Genomic DNA, 17,849 nt, shown 5'->3' on the forward strand with positions numbered 1-17,849 from the left:
CAGCTGACGATTAGTGATTGGAAATCACCTGATGGTTTCACTTTGTAAAGTATGACGCATGAACTCACACGTTACTCGTCGCTGAGTCAGAAAACAATTGTGCATAATTGAGATAGAAACGGAAGTAGTACACAACAATAATTTATTCAAAGTTAAACCCCGCAAAAGGCCACCCACGCGTTCGCTCATTCCTCCCAAGCTTGTCCACATTTGTGCTGAGTAGTCGTCGAACCTGTTGATCGACTCGGCCCATCGTCGCTACCCCACCGGAGCGGATCTTCTTACCGGAAGTAAGCGACGCAATTTTGGTCACCTGAACTAGCAGGTGGAGCTTCACTGTCTTTTTGAGCAGCCCGAACGACGCGACGCCACTTAAGGAAGTTCAAGCGAGAAACCTTTTTGGACTTGGTTTCGTTTGGTTGGCAACCGAACGTTCTGAGCGAAACAAAGTAGAGAGAGACCCTTGCGCTAAAGATGTTTTCCGGAGGTTTGCTTGCGGCCCTCTTGTTGGCTTTTGCGGCGACAGGTGAGTTACTCAACTTATTTGTCGACCAGACTTTCTTGATCAAGCCTTGAAACTTTTCTATGAAATAATCCTCACGATTGAATAGTAGTGCTCTTAGAAATTCAACGTTTTCGGCGTTGAGGTAATTTTCAAAATGGAGGCCTGTTTATTTGTGTTCAGGTGGGTTGAGGAAGTTCCAACAATGCACACTACACGGAGAAAAAAAAATCTACAACACACAATGTTTGTACGACTTGACTATCTTATCAGCTCAAACCCGAAACTGGTTCTGAATTCCTATCGCAAAGATGTGGGCACAACACACTAGTATGCTCATTTGTGTGCTGGTACAATATTAAGCACAATGCCAAAATAAAATGTCAGTGGTGACTGATACTCTACCGAGTACTGAGATAAAGTGCAGAGTCCAGTAAGCAGGTTTAAATTTTAAAATGTGATGTTGTGCACTAGCACATTCGTTCCAATTGTATTACTTTAACACCGTACATCTTGTTCGTAAATGAACATACTACTCAACTGTAACAGAAAATAACATTGTGGGAATCATTCCTCCATGTTTTGACTCTCACTGTTATGATTCAACATTGCGGGTTGGCACTTTGTGTCAGAATTTTCACTGACATTGTTGCAGTTTCGATGCTACTCAAGCAACCTGGAGTGAGTTGGAGTATTTTCCGTGCCCACGCCCTTTGGCCTTCTTTCCACAGTCGTCGACTGAAACCTGTGTCGTCACTCTTTTTGGCCTACTGTTGTGATTTGATCTTGGAATAATTTAGTGGCTCCAACAATAACCATCCGCTGATCTATTTATGGCCCACTTGACATGAAAATCATCTATCTATGGCCCACATTTTGAAAATAAAGTTTATCGGCAGAGGAAAAAGTACTTCATATTTCAGTAGAAGTCCACATAATTGCTTCACAACAAACACGTCTGGTTATTTGAGCAAAAGAATAAAAAAAGGACACTTTTGAAAATATACCTTCATGAAAAATAAAAATGACAACTGGATTTAAAATGTCAGTTATAAACAATACACTACTGATAACTTTGCACAACAAAAATACAAACTTAGTTCCCTGCATGCAACATGGTTTCCCTTTTTTTATTGTCTTGCATAGTGCTTGCGAGGAAAAACAAAAACACTGTGTACACTATCAAAACAAAATGTTCCCATTGCATTGCTAACAGGGACTGGAACATCAAATTATTCAGCAACCACTGCTTGTTTGCTTTCAAACTTATCTTGTTGCAGTTGTGTGAATGTTTTACAATATATGCTCTGCAGAGTGATTTTTTTATTTTACACCTGTTGCTGTAAAATTATATTGTAATATTGTGAACTGAGCAACTAATGCTAAATTAGCTAATGATAACACATAGAAGTGCATTTTTTAGGGACAAGACAAACACTGTGATGTTTGTATTAACCTATATTTGTTTTTTTTTGTCAACAGGTGAAAGTAGCTTTTCAGTTACCACTTCCAATGCAAATGTGCAAGTGAAAGAAAATGAAGGTGAGTTTTACTTTCTTAAAACACATTAGTCAGCAACTAAAATTAAAGACTAAAAGCAAGGGGTGGAAAAATGTAATACTCAAAAAGCCATTTTGATCGTCTCTCTCCAGGTTGGACAGTTGTACGTATTCTTGAATTGAATTTGCTCTCCATTTCAGGGGTTGATCTTACATGCTCTTATTCTGCGGACTTTGGTTCAAGTGCCAGGGTGGAGTGGAAGTTCAAAGACCTCACAGGGTCACAAAAATATGTCTATTACAATGGGAAGGCCACGAGTAAGTTATTTGACACAAGCAAGCTGGCAGTTAGGTACACTGTGGGTGACAGTGAATGTGCAATCTTTCTCACAGCGCCATATGCCAATCGTGTGACCATGTACAACAGCAATCTGAGATTCAGCAAAGTGACACGCAAGGATAACGGCATGTACGACTGTGAGGTGTCCGGGGTCAATAGCCAGTTTGGGGAGACCAGAGTCAAGCTCACAGTTCTTGGTATGTATTTCCGTATTCCTCTCTTTTTTTTCCTTCGAAAATACGAGTTTGAAATGGTTGAATAAATATTGTTTTGCCTATTTATACCGCCGACTTTTTTTGTTTTTTCAATTATCTACTTACTCCCTGTGAAATCGTTTTCCAGCCAAGCCCACTAAAAACGCAAAATACAGTGCACTGTGGCACACCTGACGGATGCATGAATTATTCAGCAACTTCAGAAGATAGATCGTGTAACTGGCCAGAAATTACATCGCCAATGACAATATGCATCTGTATAAAAAAATAACACAATGTTGTGCAAATGAGTCACTAACATAATTGAGTCATAAGTTGTTTCAACATTAGCTCTTAATTTGAAAAAAATGTGCTGTTCCCGTACCTGATACCTGAAAAATCCCTTTTAAAATCTGACGTGTCCCCTGAAGGACCGTGACCTAACCATATGAGAAGCACAGGTCGGCGAATGAAGCGTGTTGTTTCCCACAGTGCCTCCGTCGCCACCTCTGTGTCGGATCCCCACGTCTGTGACGACCGGCAAGAGTACGATCCTGTCCTGCCACGATAAAGACGGCTCCCCCCCGCCGCAATACAAGTGGTACCGAAACGACGTCCTTCTGCCCCCCGAGCCCAGCAAGATTTCCGGCTTCCAGAACAGTACCTACGTGCTCAACTCGGCAAATGGCAACTTGGTTAGCTCCAGCTCGCTGCTCCATTCACTATCTTTACCGCTAGTGCTTCCTATTTACGTGGTAATGCAAATCTCTTCTTCAAGCTTAGTTGATGTCTTTTCAGGAGTTTCCTTCGGTCCAAAAGACTGATACAGCTATGTACGCCTGCGAGGCTTTCAACAATGCTGGTCCTCCGCAACGCTGCAGAGCTGTGAAAATGGAAGTCCGTAAGTGCACCGTGACCAGCTAGTGTTGCACTAAGACAATCTTCAAAGCAGTAACAATCAAGCAAACTATATCCTTTTAGTTTTTTAACATCATTGATTATTTTGATTAATAAGTAGTAGGTTTTTTTTTTCTTGTGAGGGGTGACCTCTGCTAAGGCTGTACTTTGTCATTGATTAAGTTTTGAGGGGGTCCGATTTGGGGGGTCCCATCAGCGCGTCGCTGCTTTTTGCAGTTGATTTGGTGCTTTTGGCTTCTTCTCTGACTCTCACCGAGCGGTTCTTGAGATCGAATGAGTTCAAGTTGACTTACTGGCACAATTGTGTTCTCTTAAGGTGATATCAACACTGGAGGCATCGTCGCCGGGGTCATCGTGGCTCTCCTCTTGCTCGTCCTGCTCGCTCTGGGAATTTGGTACGCTCACAAGAAAGGATACTTGCCCCGTGAGTATACACTGTACTTCTCGTTTTCAATAGTGGCGAGATCACCCGTCAAAGAGACTCTCACTCATCAAATTCTAATAAAAAAAATAGTGTGTGTAGCCCAAAGACTACAGCTGACTTGTTCTTCTCCCTCTTATTACAGGTACGACTGAAAGGTACGTGTATTTTCCGCAAGTTATGTCTGGTTTAAGCCACTAAAAGTACGATGGGTGTAAAATGGAATTTTTGTAAAACTTATCTTGCAGCAAGCCAAAAACCAATGTGGTCTACCAGCCGCCCTCCGTCTATGCCGGTGACGATGATGACGTAAGTATCGTGCTGCAAACTAGAGATTTCCCCAAAAGTTTATTTTTCTTCCTTGGTCAGATTTAGGTCCGAAAGTTAACATATTGAAATGACTATGTGATGCTGTTTCTTTCCTAGGGCGAGTTCAAGCAGAAGTCGTCTTTTGTGGTATAGTCCTGTCTGCTTTGAAATGTTTGTACTGATATGTCAACCTCATACATTTTATATGATCCAAAGCCCTCCCTCTGTAACATTATTTTTTAGCTGTCTGTAAATATTGTATTTTTTATTTGCTCTGTTGGTAAAAATCCTTCTTCCAAGCCTTTGGTGTGACATGTTCTAATATTTTGGATGAACATTCCATTAAAAGTACTGTAAAATTTCTTCCCAGACATGAACTTATGTTTGTTATTTGGTTTGTGTTTTTTTACTTCACTTTGAGAAATACATTGGTTTTAAATAATGCAAAGACGGTAGATGTACTTGAGGTTTCCTGAGCAGTGATTGAATTTCCTGTGAAGAGCGCATTAATGGTATGTGAAGCGGTAGTGTTGTATTTTCAACCATTTTTAAAATCTTGTATAGACTTCTCACAGCTATGAACTCTTAAAAATTGGTTTTACTTTCTGGTATTTGCAGGCTTTATGGGCAGATGTTACATATAATATGAGTTCATATAATATCTGATTTATTCACTATTTATTTGGGGAGCCTTGTAAGTTTTTCCACAATGCATTACTGAACGTTTGAAGCTGATGAATTGACCTAATTATGTAACTTTTTAGTACAAATAAAGAACATGTTTTCAAGTCTTTCTGTTGATGTCTAAAACAGGAGAGAGCTAAAATTTCATCTATACATTTCCAGCATCACGGACCCCTTGTACGATTTGTTTTTGCTCGGAGAAATTTACACGAGGTATTTTTTCGTATACATTAAGTATATTATACATTTTAATTGCGTTTTTAATTCCCCTGTGCTTCAAACAAAATCTTAATGTTCATGAATTATTTTCCCAATACTTAACATGTTAATGTTCACATATTACAGTGGCATATGATATATATATTTTAAAGATAAAACCAGTCTTTTGAGGAACACTTGTTCCTTCTGCGCCACTGTACATGTAAACATTGAATGGCAATTGAAAATTTCTGTTCCTGATAAAACACCAAATACAATGTTTGAAGCGCTAAAAATAAACAAGACAAACCAAAACAGTAATTTGCCTGTTTTTACCACAGCAACAAGTGATTTCTTTTTTGGGTCATTTGCGCATGCGCGTTTTCGCCTTCATTTCTAGACAGGAAGTGTGAAGCACTCTTTCCACCACCCGCCCCCAGATGGGCTCAAACTCATCTAAATAATAGCGCCGTAGTTATTATAATGATTATTTTTAAAAACTTTGCCGTCATCCTCGGCTCCTGAAATCGACGGCTAGGCCGTTCTTCTCTTCCGGTCAGACCCGCAGTGGAAGGAACCGAGCTAGCGTTTGAGTCACGTCTGATTTGTCATCCGGAGGAGCGGATGCTCGAGCCCGTCTCGTTAGCCATCGCGGCCGGGGACGCTAGTTTGGGCCAGCCGGCCGGAAGGGTCGACGTGATCCGGCATGGCTCAGCCGAGCTCGGCGCTGCCGGATGCTGCAACTGAATCAAGCCTCACCAGACTTTAGCGTCCCCGTTTTTCTTAGGTGCAAAATATGCATGTTTTTTTTTCCAATGAACTGAAATAGGCCAGAGGAGCGATGGAGCAGTGAACGATGGCGGCTAAGGAGGAAGTGTACGCCAAAGTGACGCCGCGGAGACAGCGGCAGAGCCGCGCTGGCACGCTCAAACATGGCTCCACTCTGGACGTGCTGCTGTCCATGGGCTTCCCCAAGACCAGGGCGTGAGTACGCTGGCCCAACACACACACTCACAAACTCACAAACGCAGCCCCGCGTTTCTACTACAGGGCTTTTTAAATATGATTTTTTTTTGGACGTGGCCTTGAAACTTTGCGCCTCTCCTGCAGAAAGATGCTGCGCGATGTGCGCTTGCCAGCCTCTCTTGAATTCTCTGGGTCCTACTCAAATTCCTTCTGATGTTCCACATTCATCGTTCACAGGGCCGGCTTACTGGGTGAATGAAACATGGAGGTTATGTATGTAGTTTTCTTGAAAAGTGAGGCCGAGCGCTGTTTAGTTTTGCATTCAGAACAGCAATGCAATTTCTTCTGTCGTGATTTTGGGAAAGATGAACTCATAGCGGGCGGCATCCTGAACATGACCCAAATACGTACTGAATGTTGTGGTCAGGGAAGACTTCAATTGTCTTATTTGTTTGAATGTGAGATGGAACCCGACTTGCCCCAAAACCTCCAACCTGTTCCTTAAAGATGTCAGGTGCAGCAATATAAAATAGCCTTTGCCAGAACTCAAAACATATGCTTCAACACTTCCTCCCACACTCCAAAAAATGCACGGCAGGTGAATTGGACATACTAAATTGTCCTTAGGTGTGATCGAGGGCATTGTTGGTTGTTCATCTCTGTGTGCCCTGCAACCAGTTCAGGTTGTCCCACGCCTACTGCCCACAGTCAGCTGGGATAGGCACCAGCAGGCCTGCGGCTCTGGAAAATGGATGGATGGATATTCCAGACAAGTGATTGACTATAATGTATGTTACCTTTTAGGTACACTAACTTCGGAGGTGCAACAATCAAGCATTTAATGAACAACTCCTCGATAATGACCTTTGATAATCGATGATTTGTTTGGACACCTCAAATCTTCCAAATGCTCAAAAGTTTAGTTAAGTTTCACGTGAGGTCATATTCTCAGAGTCCCTTATTGCTCTATGAAAGTCTTGAATCAGAATACGACGTTTGCAAACATCTATTTTTACTTTGAAAAACGAATCATTTTTGAGCCAAGTATAATTTTTGTAGCCATGTACAAGCTAGGATTGACTATTTTGCACATATAAATCCTACAAGAAATGAATGTAAATGTTCTCATTTTGTGATCATGTTATTTCCAAAATGGTAGTTTGAGACGCAAAAAGAGAAAAATCTTGTCATCAGGGCCTAGCTTCAGGGAACAAGGACTTTATTGTGTAGATGATGGGAGCATGAAATGCAAACACACACACACACAAGAATCAACCCTTCTGTCGAGTTGTGCGGAATCATTGCTGAGTCATTCGGGAATTGACCGGTGCAATCAGATAGCAACGGCAAGGACGGCGGCACCTCTGCTCGCTCCGCATGTCCCGTGTTGCAAACTGAACGCCTTTCCGTTTCACTTCTCTTTGTATTGTGTTCGCTTTGCTACCGAGAAACTGCAAATGTCAATGAACAGTTGGAGGCAAGCGCACGATGTTTTGGAAGAATTTTTTGCTATCTGACAGATTGCGCAGTCAAGATGCAGTCTATTGTTTAATATACACCGTATATATTTTGTTGGGTATGTGATTACTCAAGTTTTGCATCGGACTTCAAACAAAAATACTAAATACTAAAATAGTCATTTTGCCGTTAAGAAAATAAACGCAAATGAAATCACAATAAGGGGGGGCCAAATTCCCGTGGATGATTTTTTTTTTAGCTCTACTAAGTTCTACATAACAGGTACTTTTTTTTTTTGGGGGGGGGGGGGGGGGGGGGTAAAACCGTTAAATGGAATTTCCATGCATTTAAATGTGTCTATTAATCTTCAATTCAAGCTAATTCAAGGTAGGCTTAGCAATAACGATACAGCAATTTTCCATACATGAAGCACATTCCAGTGCAGGCATTTCTTCTGAGCTCGTTCTGAAGGCGGCTCAGCGGAAGTGGCCCGTTTCCTCAGTGGCTTGTGACCTCCTCGGTGCGTCATGTTGAGACGGAGACGCCGCTTTGAGGGCAGCTCATGCAGAGGACGCGACGTCTCCTACTTTCAAGCTAATATAACGCAGTCATGAATCCAGCACCCAAAAAAAAGACTCAATTTTTCATTTGACATTGTTTTAAGTCGAGGTTTAAGTTAAGGCACTTCCTGCGCAACTGATCTTCTGTTCAGCTAGTGTCAAGTTTGTCACGCAGAAAACTGGAAGCTGGAACAACATACAGCAGTTGAGGCACACAATGGCCCAGTCACTTCCTTTATGGTGTCTGTGACGCGCGTCGCTACATGTGACTTTGAATGCCTTTGCACGACTTTGCACAAATAACCAAGCAAGAAAAGGAGAATGGGTTCCAGACGCTGACCGCGCTCTGCCACCAAGGCCACCATGTTTCTCAAATTCTGACATGAAATTCCACGCAGTGAAGCTGGCAAAATGTTCAAGATTGCTTCCACGTGGCAAATGTGGTGGGGTGTCCAGTCCTGTTTTTTTATTTTTTATTTATTTATTTTTTTTTGGGGGGGGGGGGGCACTTAGGGATGACGTTCCCCTTTGCTTTGTAAACAGGAAGTGTTGATTTGGCTGGAGAGCTGAGTCATGGAGTTGACCTCGGCTGCATCAAGTTGTTGATGAGTGCATATGTGGTGAACATTTTTGACACTAGTATACTTGTGAGTAGCAAAACCAACACCAGGACTGGCCACCATTCTAGTGTGGAACTACATTTTAGTTCCAAATGTTTATTTCAAACCCGACTTTTTTTGTCAAGCCCATCTTTGTCTAGATTTGAGCAGGAAATGCATTCTATAAATAACAGGCTCATTTTTGGGCTCGGGGCGAAGAGAAAGCCTTTGGTGTACGCGGCGATTGAGGACGGCAGATCCACCAAGGATACTAAAGCAGGGGGGTCGAACATATGCAAGATTATTTTGTAATGTAAAACATGAGCTCAATTTTTTTTCATTTGATGAAAAAATGTTATGATTACCGCATTTTTATCGTACTATAAGGCACATCGGATCAAAAGGCACAAATGGCCTACTTTAAAAATGTTTTCATACGTAAGATGCACTGCATTATAAGGCGCATAGAATAGAAGCTACAATAGTGCCTGGGGTTGGGTTATGCACTTACAAGGTGGAGCTGCAATAAAAAGGCAATGTCAACAGAACAGTCAGATAAGACAATATAACTCCATTTATAGACAATCTGAAATTAAGAACAAAGATTTGTGGAAACTACTATCTGAAGAATGGAGGGCAAAAATACCTCTATGTCATTCAAAGCCTGTTTAGATCAATGCCAAGACCAATCAATAGTTCAAAAGAATATCATTATGATTCCAATAAACAAACTTTTTAATCAAATTTCCTAAAGTACCAAATTTAATTAAAAAAAACAACTAGAATATATTGTTTTGTTGATTCAAAAACAGTTTCTGGATTTATTTATAAAATTAGTCTTTCTTTTACAAAAAACGTCATTTTTTTTTGCGCTTTGTCCCCATATAAATTCCTTCAAAATTGCAAGGATATCAAAGCATATCAAAATTTGAAACAGGGTGTTATGAAAAAAAAAAAATTAAAACACATATAGCTCAAATGCAGAGGTAAAAAGGGAAGAATTTACATAGCAATTAAATTTCATTTTTTCAGACCAAAAATTGAAAACTTTATTGAATAGTTTGTGGTGCATAAGGCGCACCAAATTGTAAGACGCACTGCCAGCTTTTGAAAAAGTTTAAGGTTTTTAGGTGCACTGTATAGAGTCGAAAATACAGCAATAGTAACATTATAGTTTTATGATTATTTGTGATGTTATCCTTGTGCTATTTTTGGTCAGTATTCAAAAGAATAAAATATCTGAAGTTGTTGTTTTAAAGTTAAATATATAGCATGATTTAATTGGTCCGGCCTGGTTGGGAATAGATTGTCCTCTATGAGGCCCTCAAACTAAATTGTGTTTGACACCCCTGTACTAAAGCATTCTTCGCAGTAAAAATAAAAAACTCAAGGGATAAAACAGCAGATGTGATTGACAAAAAGACGACACTGTGCGGTGCGTCATTTATGGGAAGTTGCGTTCTATTCACGTAGGCCTCCAAATATTCCAAAAATGAATGCCGCGGAGGCTAATATTTTTCTCTTTCCAAATATTCACTCCCCGCCCATTCATTCCAAGTGAGGTAGACATTTCCACAAAAGGTTATCATTCAGTCATAATGGTACATTCACCATTACACGTTTGCATTTTTCAATTTGAAATTTTGAATCATTCAAGTCACCTTGGGAGCATTTCAACTATGCAGTCATTTCCACTGAGCAAAACCTCATTATGTTCATCATTACAGTCTGTATACAGTTAAGAAATTTGTTCCGAATGGCATTGCGAAACATTATCCCCGTTTGAAACTTCATTTTGACTTAAAAAAAACAGGTTGTATGACGCTTGGAGAATCGTCTCATACAGATGTTCATTTTCGAGCTGATGGAGCACCCCCTCTGCTGGCCGTGTTGCAGATTGCAACATGAAAGGACGCCTTAAGCTGCTTTGTGGCTCTTTGAACAAAAAGTTTCAGTGTGAAATGAAGGAATTATAATGCCACAGTGTGTTCGTTTGACTTCCATCACAAAAGCGCACAGTCAGCGTTTGTGCCTAAAATTCAATGCGTTCTTTCAAAAAGAATGAATAGGAAACATCGATACTAGCCTGGATAAAGCAAACTGATCACAAACATTGATGACTGGCCGTCAATGGTTTTTCTCTCTAAAACAACGTTTGGACTTTTAGTTTAATTCTTTAAAAGTCTACTTCTTTAATCTACACATTTGAGAAGAGCATTTAACGAGATAAATGAGCGAATGCCTTGAAAAATGATAAAGAGTATGTGAAGAGGTTTTACCAGTTTAAAACATAGTAACAGAACCATATAGTGAATGGAAAAACAAAACTAAAAATGTACTGTCATTGCGTTTTTCTATATTACATGAATTATTTTTTGTTTGAGATAAATATGAGCAAATGCCGGCAAAAATGATCAACTGTATGGGGAGAAGTTTTACCGATGTAAAACTAAGTAACAAAAATATATCGTGAATGGGGGAAAAAAAAGAATACTGTGTTTTTTTAACATTATTGTTCGCCAAAGGATGTCGCAAACTCTTCTACATCAGCTTTTTAACAAAAAATAAGAATACTAAAACATTTGATGCGCAACACGATGAATAAAAACAAGCCTTCATAACTTTGAAATGTTGGCTAGTGAAATTCAACATAAAATGTTGTCTGTCACGCCCAAATCAATGTTTTCTACCCTCACTGCCAATATCGTTTCATGAGCTCCTGCTATGAATTATCGAGTGTCATTTTACTACTCCTTTGGGATGCGTGTTGGCTTTTCACGCTCCTGTAGTGTGCAGCAATCTCCCGCTTATCAGCACGGGCGGAACAGGATCTATTGATTATCTGACTCATCTTTGTGTCTTTGCAGCTTGAAAGCTTTGGTTTCGACTGGAGGAAAAAACGTCCAGGCTGCTTGTGATTGGTGAGAGCCAAGCATGCACATACACGGGCATACATAGTCGTTTCTGGTCCATTTAAAAAACTTGCAAATAACCGGCAGTATGTTTTAAATGTAATCTATATTTTAAATATAATATATAATCTATAATCTATAAATATAAACTACTATCGTAAATAGTAGTGAACTATTTAGGTAGTGAGGTTTAGGATTTAGTTATTTAAGTACTAAGGTAAGAGTTACTTTAGATCAATTACTATTGATTAGCCATTTTCACACACTCCTTTAGCTAAACTTGATGACTTTGGGATTGAATGAGTTAATACGGACTACCTTCACACCCTTTCATGACTTTTGAAAATACTGTCATCATGAGGAGAATGTGAATCAACTTGAACGGTAAACAAAGGGCGAAAAAAAGTGAGCAACGAAAGAGAGAGTGCGCCATCATCCTCACAGTAGCGCCGCGGGTTCTTTGAAAGGCTCTTTCGAATGCTATTGGCGCCCCCGCGTGTGTCGGCAGGCTCTTTTCCCACGTGGACGACCCTTTCCTGGACGACCCCCTGCCCAGGGAATACGTGTTGTATCTGCGGCCCAGCGGCCCGCTGCTGCGTCAGCTCTCGCTCTTCTGGCAGCAGTCTCGCCTGTCGTGCGGCAAAAACAAGGCGCACAACATTTTCCCCCACATCACCCTGTGCCAGTTCTTCATGGTCAGTGGCCATCTCCCGCACGCCTGTGCCGCTCGCGTTCGATTTGACGACGCCCCTTTCCCTCTCTTCTCCAGTGCGCAGACGGCAAGGCGGAGGCTCTGGCGGAGGCCCTCCAGACCACGGTGGCAAAGTGGAAGGGTCGTATCCCCGTGCCCCTTCCCCTGGAGCTCTACACGTCCTCCACCTTCATTGGCCTCTTTGTGGAGGAGCAGGTGGCAGAGGTGCTCAAGAGTTTTGCCGCCGATTTTGCAAGTGAAGCGGAAACTAAAGCAGGTGAATCGTTTTGCCGCACCGTGAATAAAAGTCCAAAGCCTGTGTCGACGTCATCGGCGTAGGGCTGGGGAAAAAGTCATCTCTAAGTCATTTAAGTGCACCAATGTATATCCGAACGTGTCCGTTGACCTTCTGTAATCACTAGAGCGCTAATGCTAACTGGTTAGCGTAAGCAAATTTTAAATAGAACCTCACAATGACAAAAAATGGGGAGTTATAGCCACTCATTTCAACTCATGTTCAACCTAAGTGCATAATTAGAATTAAAATACAATGTTTTTTAGATTACTCCATTATTAGATAGAAAAGAAAGTTTGTTAAGATAATCCATTTTATAAAGATTCTGTAGTGACATTGTGCATACATAATTAACATAAATGTGTTTTTTTTTTTTTTTTTTTTTTTCTTAGATGGCTCCATTATAAATGGAATAATTGTTAGGATAATTGGTTTTATAAAGATTCTATGGTGACATGCTTTTTTTTTTATGCGCAGATGTGCACGTTGAGCACCATAAGAAGCAACTGCATGTCACGTTGGCTTACCATTTCCAAAGCGGCCATCTTCCAGTCTTGGAAAAGTTGGCCAAAAATGTGGATGTGTCGTCAGGCTGCGACTGGCTGGCCGTGCTCTTCTCCCGGGACATTCGATTTGCTAATCATGAGGTAGGAATGCATCCTTCCAGACAAACACCATGTCCACGATGAGCCCAGTATATTAATTCCTCAAATAGTTTCCCTCTTTACTACTGATGCAAACGATGTGATCTTTCCCCTGTAGACGCTGCAAGTCATGTACCCCTACGCTCCTCAGAATGACGACGAGCTCGAGCTGGCGCCTGGAGACTTCATCTTCATGTCACCTATGGAGCAAAGCAGCGCCAGCGAGGGCTGGGTGTACGGCACGTCCCTGGGCACGGGGCTGTCCGGCCTGCTGCCCGAAAACTACGTCAACCGCGCCGATGAGTCCGACACTTGGGTTGTTCATGGGTAAGAATGGTTTTCAATTCCGTCTCCCCCAGATTATAAAGAGAAACCTACTGTCGTGCCAAGACGACGATTTGGATGCAGGAGACAGGACGCGAGAGTAGAAAAGTAGAAAGCCTTCATATTCAAAATCTAATGTAACCACAGCAAACTCGTCCCAGAATCTAGACTCAGAATCTGAATCGCGGAGCCTAAACTCAGACAGAAATGAGGCTTTATGTGACAGTTTGAGACGTTAACAACTTACTGAGAACTTTGAGCTTTAAGACCATCAGACCAATCCTATATGACCTAACAAAGCAACTGCACGGACACAGATACATCAAGGAACAAACTATTCATCAACAGCAAGTCGCAACAGATCGAGGTGATAATTGCATAAATATAACAAAAGGGGACAGTGACATGTGGCAACTGTGATGCCATCGCAAGTAGCGATACCTTGCGATACCCCACTGCACCCAAAAAAAAGAAATAACGTTGATACTGAATATTTGCGTCAGTGATATGTGCCAAAAACAGCTTTAATTGGGGAATTAAAAAACTTCTATCTTGCATTTCCTGGCCAAGAGCCAAACAGGGAAAAGATGGAATTTGGTCTGCATTCATTGGTTACTTAAAACGCATCCCAGAATGCTTTTATCAGCAGCATACCTGAAACCAGGACTAAGACCAACCCACTTTCTTCACTGAACATATTTCTCCACTGCTTGGTGGTGCTGTAAAGCGACATGTCATATTGACTGCATGCTGATTGCAGTTTGTACTATAAAGATGCAGCAACATAGCAGATCAACATCCAAGTCAGTTGAATTGGGGCATCTGATGTAATGTCTATCCCCTCGAGTCACTGCTGACAAAGTGCCCACCTCTGGGTAGCAAAAGACCAAAAATACTTGAAGGTGCAGCCCTACTACTGGTGGCACAGTCCATTGTCCTCCTAACACACGCTCCATCTTGAGAAAAGCCGCGTTTGCTTGTGTCTGGTCCTCAGGTCTCATTCTATCCTCAACCACAGCTGCCCGTCCAACGCTGGCAGCACTTCAGGGGGCTTGCTGTTGGATCAACAGCACACCGACAGTCTGCTTGACAGTCTGGTGGACGCTCCCAGTCTCGCTGGCCTCTGTCCTCCCATGCAGGTGCAAGACTCAAATGCGGTGCAGATGTTCCTCCAGTTTTGACTTCCTGCAGATTGGACGGTCGTTTGTAAACGGTGTCCTCTCGCCGTCCTTCTGGCAGGTGACGCGGCTTGCCGGCCAATCCTCTTTGTCCAGGATGAGGTTGTTTGTGTGTCGACACGGGGAGAGGATGGACGTCGTGTTTGGGAAACATTGGGTCACTCAGTGCTTTGACGCCAAAGGTGTGCGTGCAGAAGGAACCGGCGGCCCGCTCGGCTTCTGTACGGTCACCGCTAACCTCCCTTCTTTTGCGTGCAGGCAGATACGTCCGCTCAAATCTCAACATGCCATCCAGCCTGCCAAACAGAAGCGGCGGTCACAGGGACTATGATAAAGATTGTCCAATTACTGTTTTCGGCTCCTCCCAAGCCCGTCTTGTAGGTTGGTTCAGTTTCCAACAACAACAAAAAACGAGGTCACACACGGGCAATGCGGTAATATTTCCCACAGATTTAATGTCAGTATTGTTGCTCTTTCTCAGGTGAAGCCTTGTTGGAAAGCCACACCGCAATAGACTTTGTTTATTGCTCTCCTTCACTTCGCTGCGTCCAGACCGCTCAGCACATCCTGCAGGGTAGGACCTCTCACACAAACACAAACGCACCAAATTTGGGCGGGACCAAAATCCATGTGAGGAACTGTATACGGTAATTACTTCCCTGGCCCCACGCGGCTTTTCTGCGGCAGGTCTCCAACAGGAGGGAAAGACAAAAATCCGAGTGGAGCCCGGACTTTTCGAATGGACCAAGTGGGTGTCGGGCACCTGTTTACCCACCTGGATCCCGCCGACGGAGCTGGCCGCTGCTAACCTGAGTGTGGACACAACATACAGGTACGCTGAGCCAAAGCCCTGAGCTGACCACATGAAGATAATCCATCAACAAATTGTGTATGTCTGGTTGTTAGACCTCATGTTCCCGTCAACAAGCTAGCGCTTTCTGAGTCCTATGACACCTACATCAGCCGGAGCTTCCAAGTGACTCGAGAAATCCTTGCCGAGTGCAAAAATCTGGGTACGGTGGACTCTTTTGTTTTTTCCTTACCAATAGGTAAACTACCGTGCGTTGTCATCCTTAACGTCCCAAGTGCTGAAGCTTGCGCGCAACGCGATGACGGAACGGCAAAGAAGTGACTGTGTGTGTGGAATTTGCTTCTTGTACCTCTTTGACACAGGAAACAAGGTCCTGATTGTGGCTCACGCTTCCTCCCTGGAGGCCTGCACTCGCCAGATACAAGGACTCAGCCCGCAAAACTCCAAGGACTTTGTGCAAGTTGTGCGAAAGGTCGGCCAGATGCCGTTTACGTCACATCGCGCGGATGAGACGTCTTCTTGTTTTCCATCAACAACTCAGGCGCGTCTGCTCTCTCCGCAGATTCCCTACTTGGGATTTTGTGCTTGCGAAGAAGTGGGCGAGACCGGGGTGTGGCAGCTGGTGGACCCCCCCATCCTGCCTTTGACGCATGGACCCAATCACAGCTTCAACTGGAGGGAAATGTTAATACCAGACTGAAGAGTACCACGCTTTTTTCCCATTAGCATTCCAAACAGTATTTATTTTTGTATCCTCGCCGCGACCAAAAACAAAGAAAAAACTATCGAATAAGAACAAGCATGTTTGGCTTCTATGAACTACATCTGCTCCGAAACATGCATCTTTATCGGAGCGACGCGCAGCCTCAGGAACGTGACCGTCACAGCAAACAGTAGCTGAACTCATGTCTTTGTTTCTCTCGCCCGTGTATACACTGTGACAAGAATGATGTGAGGATGAAGAAAAGAAAACATTTAAGAAACCCTGATTTGATCTGTGGCGACAAGTGTACTAAGCAAAGAAGCACAAAGGGACGAAATGATGGTCTTCTACCCTGATTTTGTTCCGGTCTTACTGTATCATTATCCATCTGGTTTTTATTATTATTATTATTATAATTTTCACCCCAATGCAGTTTTGATACCCCCACTGGAATTTACTGTAGTAAAGTTTATTTTGTTTTATTTTTGGTTAAATTGTATTCGGTTGTTCCTGCAATGTTGTGCTATCAGCGTGCTTTTTAAAAATATTCTTCATTTCTCTTTTGTCGTCTTTCACTCAATCGTTGAGAGAGCGGGACAATTTTATTTGTTTTATGAATCCAAAAGTCCCGTTGCTCTTGTAAACAAATAAACAAGTGGAGCAAGAGTTTGTGTGGCACAACAGTTGGGCAAATCAGTTTAAAAGCATGAAACTCTTCAACAGGGAATGTAAGTAACCTTGACAAGTTTTGCTTTTGTACTGATAACGTCAAACTACAACATTTGCAGATTGAAGTATAAAAAAAATGTTGGTTAGCATTTTATCAACCTCGTCTTGTTAGACCTTTTTCCAAATGTTGATAGTCTCAAAACCATTTTTGATTTGAAGTATTATATTTTTTTTTCTGTTTATTGTGGGGTGATACATCAATACGGAAAAACACCGTCGAGACGCTCAATATCCCGGGTAAGACACATATAAAAGGACTAAATAAGGAATAGCCATTGCTTCTACAACTGCCTGAAAATCCACGTCATGAGTCGGCGGTTTGGACACTAGATGGCGCTCAAGCCTATGGTCCCAAGAGTACAACGAACAGGCTCTCGCGAGACGATGACCGGGGAGTTCACCAAACCCGGACCAACGTTAAATCGACAGTTATTTCCCATTTTATAATTAGGATCGCGTGTTTTTTTTTTTTTTTTTTTTTAAATAAATTATTTCCCTCACAAAATCTGTTAAAACATCCACTATCCGCTAATGTTTCTATGATCGCTATGATATGTATGTTTGGAATTGTAAACAACCGAAAATATAACAAATTAGACATTCTCTTCAATAAACGGTTACTTTTTTATGTTAAATACAACTGAATTGTACTGACATTTTTCCTTCTACCTGCACCGATATTTTTGGCAGCAGAGGACAGTGGCAGCATCGCCAGCATTAGCCGCTAAGAATTATTCATTTCAAGATCAAAAGACAGCTTTGCAATCAGTGTTCATCTTTTACAGGAAAAAAATCGACCACAATTCCCGTAATACCAGTAATATTTTAATTTTTTTAATTTCTTAGAATATTATTAAATGAAATATTTTGTGCACATTTCTTTTTTCATTTTGCTCAACACATACGAAGTATTA

The 17,849-nt window shown here is 41.9% G+C and overlaps 2 protein-coding genes and 1 long non-coding RNA gene across 5 annotated transcripts; 2 read left to right on the top strand and 1 right to left on the bottom strand.

Annotated features, from left to right (window-relative positions):
* Positions 1-168: 168 nt before the first annotated feature.
* On the top strand, positions 169-4,974 carry f11r.1 (F11 receptor, tandem duplicate 1). Of its 3 annotated transcripts, XM_088441814.1 has the most exons (10): positions 174-526; positions 1,985-2,044; positions 2,203-2,319; positions 2,395-2,538; positions 3,028-3,230; positions 3,334-3,436; positions 3,770-3,877; positions 4,020-4,032; positions 4,123-4,183; positions 4,301-4,974. In XM_088441814.1, exons 1-10 carry the CDS (start codon positions 475-477, stop codon positions 4,334-4,336), a joined length of 897 nt encoding a protein of 298 aa, XP_088297940.1. In that variant the 5' UTR covers positions 174-474; the 3' UTR covers positions 4,337-4,974. The 3 variants fall into 3 exon arrangements, 2 of the variants coding, with proteins under 2 accessions (XP_088297939.1, XP_088297940.1); XR_015868669.1 differs by having other exon boundaries at positions 169-526; positions 3,770-4,032; XM_088441813.1 differs by lacking the exon at positions 4,301-4,974 and having other exon boundaries at positions 169-526; positions 3,770-4,163.
* Positions 4,975-5,478: 504 nt separating this feature from the next.
* ubash3ba (ubiquitin associated and SH3 domain containing Ba) lies at positions 5,479-17,575 on the top strand. The gene is made up of 14 exons (XM_088440946.1): positions 5,479-6,049; positions 11,516-11,569; positions 12,069-12,255; positions 12,330-12,528; positions 13,024-13,193; positions 13,309-13,517; positions 14,509-14,653; positions 14,754-14,874; positions 14,951-15,073; positions 15,174-15,266; positions 15,380-15,524; positions 15,599-15,705; positions 15,866-15,975; positions 16,066-17,575. Exons 1-14 carry the CDS (start codon positions 5,922-5,924, stop codon positions 16,201-16,203), a joined length of 1,929 nt encoding a protein of 642 aa, XP_088297072.1. The 5' UTR covers positions 5,479-5,921; the 3' UTR covers positions 16,204-17,575.
* Positions 10,080-13,769, bottom strand: LOC148408735 (uncharacterized). Its single transcript, XR_015868578.1, has 2 exons — positions 13,074-13,769; positions 10,080-12,592 (listed from the first exon to the last, which is right to left on the bottom strand). It is a non-coding gene; the product is annotated as an uncharacterized LOC148408735 (long non-coding RNA).
* Positions 17,576-17,849: the final 274 nt, after the last annotated feature.

This window comes from Hippichthys cyanospilos, chromosome 18 (assembly GCF_059441005.1).
Source record: "Hippichthys cyanospilos isolate Australia breed blue-spotted pipefish chromosome 18, RoL_Hcya_1.0, whole genome shotgun sequence".
In the NCBI taxonomy this organism is placed as follows: Eukaryota; Metazoa; Chordata; class Actinopteri; order Syngnathiformes; family Syngnathidae; genus Hippichthys; species Hippichthys cyanospilos.